Source organism: Rhea pennata, chromosome 27 (assembly GCF_028389875.1).
Source record: "Rhea pennata isolate bPtePen1 chromosome 27, bPtePen1.pri, whole genome shotgun sequence".
Taxonomy (NCBI): Eukaryota; Metazoa; Chordata; class Aves; order Rheiformes; family Rheidae; genus Rhea; species Rhea pennata.
In genome coordinates, this window is record NC_084689.1 from 1,938,499 (window position 1) to 1,950,589 (window position 12,091).

Below are 12,091 nucleotides of genomic sequence, written 5' to 3' on the forward strand. Positions count from 1 at the left end.
GCGACAGGACACTACCAAACGCAGTACTGTCCAAGAATCGGTTCTTTCCCCAATGCATTAAAACACTCCAATTCTCCCAAACACTTGAGAAATTAACAGCAGAACACAAGGTCACATAGGCAAGGAGCAGAACCAGGCCACAGCCTCCGAGCTCCCCGGCTCAGGTGAACAGAGTACGAGGGCCTGCAGGCACAGAAGGGGGAAACCGAATCCTTCCCTTTTTGGCAACAAAGATCCCTCACATTAGTTCACTCTGTCTCATGGACCAAAACTCTTGCTCTCCCCAGAGTCCAGGAAAAAACCAAACTACAAAAGAGAAGGCAGCCTTTTTACCATTAGAATAACGAAATCCTCTAGATGGAGGAAGAGGGACAACAAGCCACATAAAGACTTAAGATTTTATAAACCTGATTAAGCTTAAAGATTACCTGACACAGTATATATGCCCAGACTTTATGAAGAGGGAACCATTTACTGTCTTACATTTTCTAGGAGCAGTCATAATCAAATACAGTACAATTTCAGTCACTTACCACTAACCATGGCAACTCAAAGGGTGCATGTCTACCACACCCCTACAAGGGTCCTTTGCAGCTCAACAAAAACCTCTGCAAGATTAAAGCAGTACGGAATGAGTCTGTACTTTGAAAAGTGGAAACGAGATGATGGAACAAGTTCTTATCTCTAATATCTATCATAATGCTAGCCATCTGAGGAAATTATTCATATCCGTTTGTTTTGGGAGCTATTTAAAACCATTTAGTTTTTGCAGCCAGTATGCTCATAAAACAAAAACTGCAAATGGCAGGAGTGCCCTTCTCCGTTTCAAGAGGCCTGTGCATTAGTTATGCTGTCCTAAGGTTTCCTCTTGGAAAAGCCATCTTTGTCACTTGGCTGATTCACGTTGCAAAGAGCAAAGAACAGGACAAAAAGCAAATCTGAAAATATGTCGGACGTAGCCCTAGTCCAGACAGCTGAACTGAGTTTAGTTGCAAAACGTCACAACTACAAACCAACTTAAAATGAATTTCTTGCAACTGCTAACTGCAATACTGCTTTGTTAAAACCTAGATTATAATTCAGTAAATAAACTTCATTCAAAAAACCTGAGATACATATTGATCAGCAACACGTAAAGACAAGTCATTTGAGTCCCTGCCAACTAGCGATCAGTGCACTCTGCATTCCAACAGAGCCACTCATTACTCATGAGTTCATGATGTTTTTCTTCACCCTTCTGTTTAAGAGATTATTTAAGACCTCAAATCACTTAACTGGATTGTTTTGTCCTGTTATGAGTCATCTACAAATTCCATAGCACCATTAGATTCTCCTTCATGTGCTGGAACCAAATTCCTAGATTGTCTCAGCTACAGAATTGAGAGAGTGAAACAGGTTTATCAAAATTATGTCGTCTTCTAGAATTCATACACTAGTCAAAAGATCCCACTTCCTAACACACAATCATCATTTTTGTATCACGAGTTTGCCTTCCACTCCAGACAAAAAATCTTTTTTCTTTTGAATTCCAAGTTGAATAAACCTAAGTACTTAACATTTGTAGATAAAAAGTGATGGGAGAGAGAAGATGGTAGTATTTAAACACAGGAAAAAAAATTTTTGTTTGGTATCAGTTGGACTTAGAACTGTGGCACTTTTTTACTCTTTAGGCATATTTAACATTCTCCAGAAAATCAGTTAATATGAACTATTTCATGCATTGGGTTATGAGGGTAAAGAATTAACAAGATCATATCACACAGAATTTGTAAATAAAATAAAGATATAAAATATAATTTAATATACAGACTCCTGTGTTTAAAAACACTCTGCTATTTCTAGTGAACAAAAGTTTACAGTTTAAAATTTAACAGTCACAACTGAGTAGCAAGTAAAAACAGGATACAGCACAACTAGAGACTTAAAATAGTGACTATTCTTCAGAGTTCTGCTCTATCACTGGGCACAGAGCCAAGCTAAGCTACAATATGAACCAAACCTGATTTGCACTGTTTTCTAAAAACAAACCAGATCCCGTGTCAGTACTGCAAGTGCCACCCTTCTTTTCTGAAAAGGTTTCAAACCAAAGCAAAGCATGTATGTTACTGATAATTAAATGTAACACTTCAGAGAACCCATACTTGAGGTTCATTGATTATTTGATACCAGAAAGAATTTTCTCTTTTCCTGATATATTTAAATCTAGCACTACACTTTCAAAATCTTAAGGATTTTATGGATCATTATTAGCTAAAAAGGTACTTTTAAAGAAAACACTTGTTCTGCGTAGGCCAAGATGTCCATTTGCTGCTTGATGGACAACATTCAGAAAATGATACAGAATGAAATGTCCAGCCAAAAAAATGCTAGAACATGCCTGCTTCTCATATTGAAGTGCTTCAGAAAAGATGAAATAAAAGCAGAGATGCCCTCATTAAGCAAGATAAAAATAGCTTTTATGTTCCATTTTTTATTTTTAGCCAAAGAATGAAAATTCAGTTATGTAACCCTACAAGTTTTATAAATTAAGACAAACAGGGCATTTACATTCTTTGAAGTTTATTAGTGACCAGAAACACCTATCCATACATTTACAGGTAGCCACGAACACACCTAGTACAGCTAAACCCTATTGCTACAGAGCAAGTGTGATTGAGCTGCTGCAGAGTATCACGTTGAATCCCACACAGAAAGCCATTTAGCAGTGACCTTCAGTCAGTGATACACCAATAACACTCCAATCACCCAAAACACCACGGCCTTTGCAGCATGCTCTTCCCCTCAGTAATTCCTCGAATTGCTCCTACTGTTGCTCAACCTTAAGCCCTCATATTACAGCTCAAGAAACTGTTTATAGCTCTAGGATGAGGCATCAGACAATACTGTAGGTATTAAAAAAAGATCTCTGTCATTAGAGGCAAAATTCTTCGAATGCACAAAAGCTCATGCAATATAATCATTTCACTGCACAAGTGAAAAACTAATTACAATGAGAAGGTCAACAAGATATTTGAATCCGAGTAGGCTAATGAAAACTTGAGCAAAACTGAAGATGTTGCTCTTCCCTGAATGGTGGAGGAATGGTTCAGACACAATTCAGGGCAGTGGGGAGGAAAGCAGGTTGGCATTACATTGGATTATATTCTCCTGGAATAGTAATGAAAAGATTTCAAGAAGGACAATCACTGCCCATTCAATATATGAACAGTAAAAACAAAAACCTAGTAACACCACTCCAGAAATTAATGGCTACTCCACTCCATGAACACAGTCTACAAAAGGTTTTGCAAGGAAGGAAAGAAAAGGTGAAAAGTCAATACATTAAGCAAGCACAGTCTTCGCTTCTGCCACTGAGGGTTTTTTTTTCTCCCCTCATCCAGATTACAGCAAATGTAGAAGCACCCCTTGAAAGACTTCAGATCAAGAAAGAAAGACTCTTCTGTAGAGTTTAATACTAGTACAAGAAGCTGCTTCTAACACAACACGACTAAAGAAATGTCAGTATACAGTAAGTTGTGTCACAAATAACCAATCCACTTTCTGAGCTGTTAAATATAATCCTCTGCCTGAAAACACTTACCTTTTGGAAAAACAAATCTAATTCTCTTCCCTTTGAATCCTTGAGTATGCAAGGAAAACAATTCTACCACTAATAGTAACTTATTTGTATGCTGAGTATCCAAATCAATGGAATCATTGCAGTTTGCCATTAATATATCTTGTTACTATGTACTGATAAGTAAGGATACTAAAAAGATGAATCCAACAGGGAGATCACAGAGGGTATTTTCCCACTCACTACAGAAGTGATAGAACTAAAAGACAAGAAAGTAAAATACATATTTTGAGAAAATTTGCCTATATAATACAGACTTTACACAAGGATCAAAGTGCTGTAAAAATATATTCATTTGCAGGTGAGGAAGGTCATACTGCAAATAACAAAAAAAAAACTTGGAAAATATCTTCACAGTTTACACATACACCAATAAAACAACAAACTTTAGTAAAGACATATTTTCCTAGTAACAAAAGGGATAAGAAATACAGGTGACAACAGCCTGAAATCAGAATGCATCATTTCATTGTCCTCCACTTCGTTATTTAAGACCCATGTTTGTGAGTGGGTGGTGTTTTTCTATTGCTAAGGATTGCTCTAGTACATGCAAAAGAATTTTTAGTTCCTAGGAAGTAATTTACAAAATGAGATTATCAACACTCACTTACAACTTTATAATTTATAAAGTAACAATGAGATCACACAGAAATAACTTTGATTGACAAATACGCTCTTTTGCAATACTCCTTTGGCTCAACAAGTGCCACTGGAGATCTTGACAAAAATCTTCCTGGGTATCATTTACACAGAACTAACTATGCTATGTAAACCATTTAAAACAAATCAGAGCAATATTTTTAATATTAACTCCCACACACTGTCAGATATACAGATCTCAGAATTCACAGATACTCACAGTTTGGCTACCATCTCAAGTTTATACCAAAAGCCTTTGGGATAGCATTTGTTTATTGAAAAGCAAGTAGTTTAGACCAAAAGAAAACAAGGGAAGCTGCACTCAGGTCACAACTAGTTGCTGTCACAAGGAGAACACTGCTGCAAGCTGATGTTCACAAAAAAATCTGCCAGGTCTTGACAGTTCGTTTCTTTTCACACACTTACTCCAATCCTGTCAGGTACCGTATGTACATCCTTGACTGCAAAGCAACAGCTATCCCAGCACATTTACAGAGGAGCTACAGTAAAATTCCAGCCATCACAACCAGAAATGTTATTTTAAATACAAATTAGCCTCTTTTATTTATTAAGAGACATTATTGCATTTGCTGAAAAGTGCACTGAAGTATACTTAAGCTTCAGATTGTACATTAGGTACAAAAATATTGATGTCAGCATGGAACATACCATTATATGCTGATCAATACTTCCAGGGAGACTGACAAAACTGCTATAATTCAGCACAAAAAAGAACACTCCTTTGCAATTAGAGATAAATAATAGTAAGTTAAGACAAATATTTAGCCTTTAGGATATTTTGTTTAAATTTCCATTGATTGCTTCTGAGAAAATGGTCCACTTTTGGCTGAATTAGTATCTTATTAATACTACAGTGGAAGTATCTAGAAGTAGTCGATAATTTCTTACAGTACAACTTTCACATCTCGCCAGAGCAGGAAACTGCCCAGGCTAAAGCTCACCTCAAAGAAAAGCCCCAGCCGTATCTGATCGATTTTAACGTGGGTCAACTCCTGGATGCAACGCGCTGCAGCGCCATGCAGAAACCTGTCCTGACACGAGGGCCGAGATGGCACAGGGCAGCCACTACCTGCGCCAAAAGCGAAGCGTGCACCAGCTAAAACATACGGGACGCTGCTTCCTCAGCAAAGAATCAGGGTCACATTCTTCCTAGGACACAGTTAAGTGCTTCATAACTGAAAACAGGAAGACTAAACAAATGATTTATAAAACTGAAAATACAAAGGTTTAGCGCTAAAGGTAGCCATTTGACAAATGGCACAATAAAGTTTATTAAATTAGCACAGATAGTAGTCCAATATAGTTAGAAAAATCTAAATGCCAAGAAAATTTCTGGTGCACATTTCTTTTTGCCCCGTGAAAAAAAAAATGCAGTTTGCAAGACTAAAAAGAAAAGTCATATGATTGAGAAACTTAACTACATTTGGAAATGTTTTTCAACACTGTCTTCTCACACAGTCATATTATGAATTTTTCAGGGAGGGGCTATTGGGTTGGGGGGGCTGGTTTTTATTTGTTTGCATCTAGGCCACATCAATACTACAATCAGTTTTCAATGCAACGTATTCATGAAAAATACTCTAAGGAACCACTCCTGTTGTATGGTTTGGTAGTCCACTCCCACAATCCTTTTTTACGCAGATAGTTCTTATGTATGTATGCCAGTCTTCTGATGCCAATACATAATTCTCATCAATACAGAGTAAACTCCTGTTCACTGGATTTTCTGTCATGTTTGTAACTTCTACAGTAGGTTTGTGACCTGTACATTTTGCAGTCAAAGTCATCAAAAATACATAGTTTAACTTGCAAATGCAAGGTTGAAAAAAATCAGTTCCCAAATCTAAAACTTTTCAGAATATTAACTATAAGCAAAGCTAATTTCCGCAAAGATGGCTTTGCAGCTCAGTATTTCACTCCAGCAATTGAAAGAGCTGACTGTATGCAACTCTGAGAATGTATTCTCTTATAAAATGCGTATTATTTGCACATACACTACTACAAATATTCTCCACCACTTAACTGAAGAAAACTTTGAAATGCAGCACACTGAATCAGCTTCCACCTTATTCTCATGATTTACAAATAATACCCTGAAATATATCAAAGCCGTACAATTTAGTTCTTGTGCCCAATGATCATAGATTTGTTAGATCACAGGAGAAGCTGTATACTGTACAGAAAGTCTTTCTCTCACAGTAAAAGCAAGCAGCTGTAATGCTTGGCTATGATGGAATAATGAAAAAAGTCATTGTCTCCTCAAAATAATAAAAAAAAGTCTGAGTCAGTTTACAAGAAGAAATATCACGCTGCTAAATAAAGCAAGCACATTCTCCAGCATGGCATATCAAAAGTCGACTTGTGCTGTTTACCTTGGACAGCTCAGACAAGTTAAGGAAAGCAGAGGGCTGCACAAGAACAGAGCTTCTTTGTGCCCTTGTGGGTAGCTCATCTTTACATTTTACTGTCTGATCTACAATAATTCTTTCAAAGAATTAATGACACAGCACCATTATTTCAGTACATTCAGTTCAATTACTTGCTTTAAGCCCGTGTGGATCAAAAGAACAAATATGCCCACTGCCAGTGGTATAGACGCTGCAATGTGGGTAAGATCTTCGCCTGTACGGAAGCCAACCGACTTCAGAAGGGCGACGGGGAAGGGTAGAGTCAATCCACAAAGAGCCAACTATAGGGTCTAGGCTTGGTTCTGCGTCCTGCTTCATCAGGTTATTTAGAGGAAGATAATGGGTGAAACCTAAGCAACCTACTTATTAGCCTGAAAATGTGCAAAGACAGGGTCCAAACCCTATATTCGGGAAAGAAACAAGCACAAACAAAAAAATACTGTATAGAGCTAGAAATCAAAATTAGTATTTCCATTTTGGAGAAACACACAATACTATCGACTTGAACAAAACTACTTCCAGTTGAAAGCACTAACCTTCAAGCTCGCAGAGCGTAATCTCAATTTTGATGCATTTCTTTAATATCTTTTAGGCATTCAAAAATACTATTACCTACTCAGGATTTTTTTAAATCAAATTATTTAATAAAATTCTGAATACATTAGGAATCATTACAACACTGTATCGTTAATATTCATCATTTTTAAAAGTACAGATTAGGACTCCTGATTTAACTAAGCTTTTAAATACTCCTTTGCATAGTATCTACATCTAACTATGATCTATGAATGTACAAAGACATTATGTTTTCTGCAGCAGCTAGAAACAAATAAAATAGAGCAATTGTCTCATACATAAGTACAAATTCTGACAAACAGAGATGTGTGCCTTTGTATCACAGAATCATCTACTCCAACCTCCCTGCTCAAGCATGTATAAATATACATAATACATGCATGAGTACTAACTATGAAATCTTTTTAGTTGATTTTCATTTAATTTCACTTCAGTCAAATGGCTCTATATGGATAGTTATGCTTTTATACTATATTCCATTTAAACTTGGGAAAAAAACCTAAAATTTGATCTTCACATTAAAAATATTGAGGTTTTAAATATGAACACTGACATCTTAACATAATTTCAACAAACTGTAAAAGTAACAGAGGCATACACAACTTTTGATAACACCTAAGAAATGCAGGCAAACACTGCCAGGTAGCATCATGTGGACTGACAAGGCACTGAATTACGTACTTTGGAACACAGATAATATATTTTGTGTCAAGGAGGGATACACCTTTTTATTAGATGTCCTCTTAAGAGGAGTGCAGTTATGAGTAGTAAGGCTCACTGAAACACCTTCCACAAGTTGCCTGCATGGGGCTTTGCGTACATGAAAAGGTTATATGTGTAGTGCTGGAATTTTTCAGAATATTTCCAAACATTACCTTAATCTGATTTATTTCCTTTCCCCTCTACACTCCAGAATCACCAAGAGCAGCACTGCTCTCCAGCCAGTTTGGATTTGGGGGGGAGCTAACTGGGACTCAGGTGTTTCAGGCTCAGGGGCTTTGGGGAAGAGGGTGTTGGGTGGGGGGTCTTTCTCTCAGGTAACACTGCAAAGTCCATAAGAGGGAGCTCAAACACAGCTTCAGCCCAAATCCCTCAAAACCAAGCAACTTTAACAATACATAAAAGAAAAACTGGAATCCTGAGAACATTTCCAACTGGATAAGAATCATCTTTAAAATGCAGGTCACAAGCTGTGCCCAAATTTTCTTTAAAAGCTTGAATTTTCTAGCATTTGAAGAGCCATATGTGCTTACTCAACACTGTTTGTGTTATCCTGTATGTTAATGTTTTGTTAAACACAATTTTAAAGGGCAGCTACTGCCTTGTGTAAGTAAATACATGCAAAGTAACAAGCATCACTGGGCTTTGCTATAGTAGAAACTAGGAGTAGGTCTTTGTAAACAACCAATCCTTGAAACATAGAAACCAGTACAAGAAAATGTTCTAGAAGTTTATGCCCTCAGTAACAAGGGAAAGGAGCAGGCCCATAAGCACAACACAAGAGTCAAAGTTGCATAGAAAAAGACTCCTCGTCTTTTCACCTACTTTGTTACCATAGGACTCACAGAAATCTCTGGATTATAAACATAAAGGTCTCACAAGATAATTAGCAAGATCCAGCACTTCTATCAGCCACCCACCTCCAAGACTCTTTCCAAGCTCTGTCTCCCAGAAAACATAAAATGCATTCTTGAATTTTCTAGCTGAAAGATCAGACACTGAGAGGAATATTGGAACACCTTTGAAACAAAAATGATTTAACTTCAAGGGAAATATTTTTCCATATGTATGGCGAGGGCAATAGAGAAAGGGGGAGTTAATATCATGCTCTACTTTACACTAGGCATGAAAGATGTATCATAACTTTAAATCTCAGATGTACTGAACAGTATAAATAGGTGGAAGACTACCAAGTCAGAAAGAAAGCTCAGAAACAGCATGCATACGCACAAGAAATGATGGAACAGTAGTTCTCTGCTGCTGTTATGACCAGTAACTAACAATAAAACACATAAGATGGTAAACACTGCAAAAAGACAATTACTAATAATGAAAAGGCAACAGAAATTTTGGGCTGCTTCCACAAACTGAGTAACGCATTTTCAAACTGACAGCAAAGTGCTGGTTGCCAAATGAAAATGAGAACAAAATTGTGCTTAACCCCTTTCTGCTTTTATACTGCATTTTGAACACAGATGAAATCATGGAATTTAAAAGAAAAAAAGTCTACAAAGGAGACATTTTATTCAGCTATTTGGTCAGTATTTCCATCACTTCAGTACCCAGAATCCTCAGACAACTTATTCATCTTGAGTCCTTTCTCAGTACCAGGTTGCTGAAAAATAAGAGTTTTATCTGCCAAACTTAGATTAGGAACACTCACATTTGGGAGAACCTGAATTAGGATTTTGACTTATGAACCTCCTTACCTTGAAGAAGGTGAATGCTAAACAGTAAGAGTTAATGAAAGGATGATCTATAATTGCGGGTTTCAAGAACTCTCTGCCTTAGGAATATTCAACTCCTGAGTAGTATCCAAGGATTGATCATCAAAAGGCTAAAAACGTAAGGTACTGAGCTACACAAGCATAACAGGTTCAAGAAACAAGGAGAGACCAGCAATTGCAAACGTTCATTCACTAACTTGTTCTCACTATGCTCTCATCTGCAATAGTAACTACATGCAGTATCCTCTGTGAAATATCAACAAACAGTTTAGCACAAACAAAGCTTCAACCCTACACTTTACCAAGCCACAGGTGACAGAAGTAGCATGCCTTTGTTTTCTATCTGACCAGCAGCAGCATGAATTCAAATCAAATAATTTACCCCATTCTGACACAGAAGAGTAAAGGGAAACATTTTACTGCAAATTAAATTCTCTGTTCTCTTGTTCCCATTCCTGCTAGCATGCAACCACAAACAAGCTTGTAAATTTTCTTTAAACGGTTAAAACAGAAACAAAAATGTTGACACAAGCAGGTGAAACAAGAACCATACAGAAAAGCTCTGACATGTAGATCTAAACCAGAAAACCCTTCTAATGATTGGAAAAATGCATTCATTACACCACTAATTTCTAATGATGCGGTTTGCAGAGACATCGTAAGCCAAGAAAGATTTGGAAGCAATTTGCACCAGCGACAACTGGAGTGTAACAGGAGCAGCATCAGCGACACTCAGTCCAGCAGCTCCCTCAGCGTCTCGGCACACCCGTGGGTGCTTCCTCCGCGCCCGCACACCCGCCTCAAGCGGGGACGGCGTGGGTTTACCTGCAAGCAGCATGGGGCAGGGACCTCGGCCCCGCACTGCACTGGCAGGGCAGAGGATGCTCGACGGGGCGCTGAGGGAAACAACCCTGACGAGAGTGATGCTGGGACCCCCCCTGCTCCAAAATCTGGGTCTGTCCCAGGGGAGAGCAGCCCTCCCCCCCCCCCCCACGCACTGCCGTGGGGACCCAGCCTTCTCCCAGGGGAGAAGTGTGTGTGTGGGCGGGGAGGGGGGGGCTGGTGTCTTAAAACTGCCTCGGCAAGTAGGGTCCCCCCCAAAACCGGGGCCTGCCCAGGGGAGGGGGTGTGCAGGGACACCCCCCTCCCCCCAAAACCGGGGACTGCCCCGGGGGGGGGGTGCAGGGACACCACCGTCCCCCCAAAACCGGGGCCTGCCCCGGGGGGAGCAGGGAGATCCCCCGCCATCAAGATCCGGGGCCTGCTCCGGGGGCACCGGGGAGGGAACCCGCCCCCTCCGCCCCCCCCCCCACACTCTCCTTCCCACCCCCCCACCCACCCCCGGGCGGCGGCAGGCGCCGCTCTGCGGAGGACGCCGCGGCCCCCCGGGCCCGGCCGCTCCCTCCCTCCCTCCCTCCCCCCCGCGCGGGCCGGGCGAGGAGGCGGCGGGCGCCAACCGTCCCCGCCAGGGGGCGCTGCCCGCCCGCCCCGCCGCCGCCGCCGCCGCTGCCCCCGGGCTGAGGGGCGCCGCGGGGGGCGCCGCCCCTCCCCCGCCCGCCCGCCTCCGCCGGGGCCGCGGCGGGCGGCGGCGGCGGCGGCGGCGGCGGCGGCGGCGCTGGCTCACCCGGTGGGCGCGGGTCAGGCTCAGGTCCTTCATGACCTCCTCGAAGGCCGCCGTCTCCTCCGCCTGCTTCTGGTTGTGCAGCGCGATCTTCTCGCTGAATTTCCGCGGGTTGTTCGAGGCCGCCATCTTCCCCCGTCCGCATCCCCCTCCCCGCGCCGGAGGGGGCGACGCGCATGCGCCGGGCGGGGAGGCCGGGCGGGCGGGGGTGCCCAGAGCGCCTGCGCGCCGGCGCGGCGGAGAGGGAGGGGGCGGTGAGGCGCATGCGCGAGGTCGGCGGCGGCGCGGGCGGGAGGAGGCGGCCGAAGGCGGCGGTGTGTGTGTGTTGGGGGGGGGGGGGAAGATGCGCGGGGCGCATGCGCGGCAGAGGGGCTTCCCCCGTGGACGCGCGCGCGGCGCGCGTGCGCAGTGCGCGCCAGCCGCCCTGAGGTGATGCTTGAGCTCGGCGCTGCCCGCACCCGCTCCGCGCCCCTCGTTTTCCCGAAACTTCCGCCATTCGTTAGCGCTCCCGCCCTGCTGTCCTCTCCGTAACGCAGGCAGCGAGCCTGGTAACGGAGCTAGCTGAAAAAGGCGATGCTAGAAGTGAGTTTGTGGGGCAAAATGCGGGTGCATGCCCCCACCGATTACTCCTACCCTGAAGCGGGGAATAAATCTGAAATCTCGAACAACAATAACAAACTACGGTTTTCAACCAGCAAGTTAAACATCTCAACTTTGCCTGTTTCCTCTTATTTTTCCTGTCTGCTGAGGGCTCAGTGGCTTA

The 12,091-nt window shown here is 42.0% G+C and overlaps 1 protein-coding gene across 3 annotated transcripts in view; it reads right to left on the reverse strand.

Annotated features, from left to right (window-relative positions):
* The window catches only part of CRTC1 (CREB regulated transcription coactivator 1), a 44,677-nt gene extending 33,200 nt beyond the window's left edge, over positions 1 to 11,477 (reverse strand). For all 3 annotated transcript variants that reach the window (XM_062596515.1, XM_062596514.1, XM_062596516.1), the window contains exon 1: positions 11,332 to 11,477. In XM_062596515.1, the coding sequence (XP_062452499.1) occupies positions 11,332 to 11,457 (126 nt within the window). In that variant the 5' untranslated portion in view covers positions 11,458 to 11,477. The remainder of the gene's footprint in view (positions 1 to 11,331) is intronic.
* Between the last annotated feature and the right edge of the window lie 614 nt (positions 11,478 to 12,091).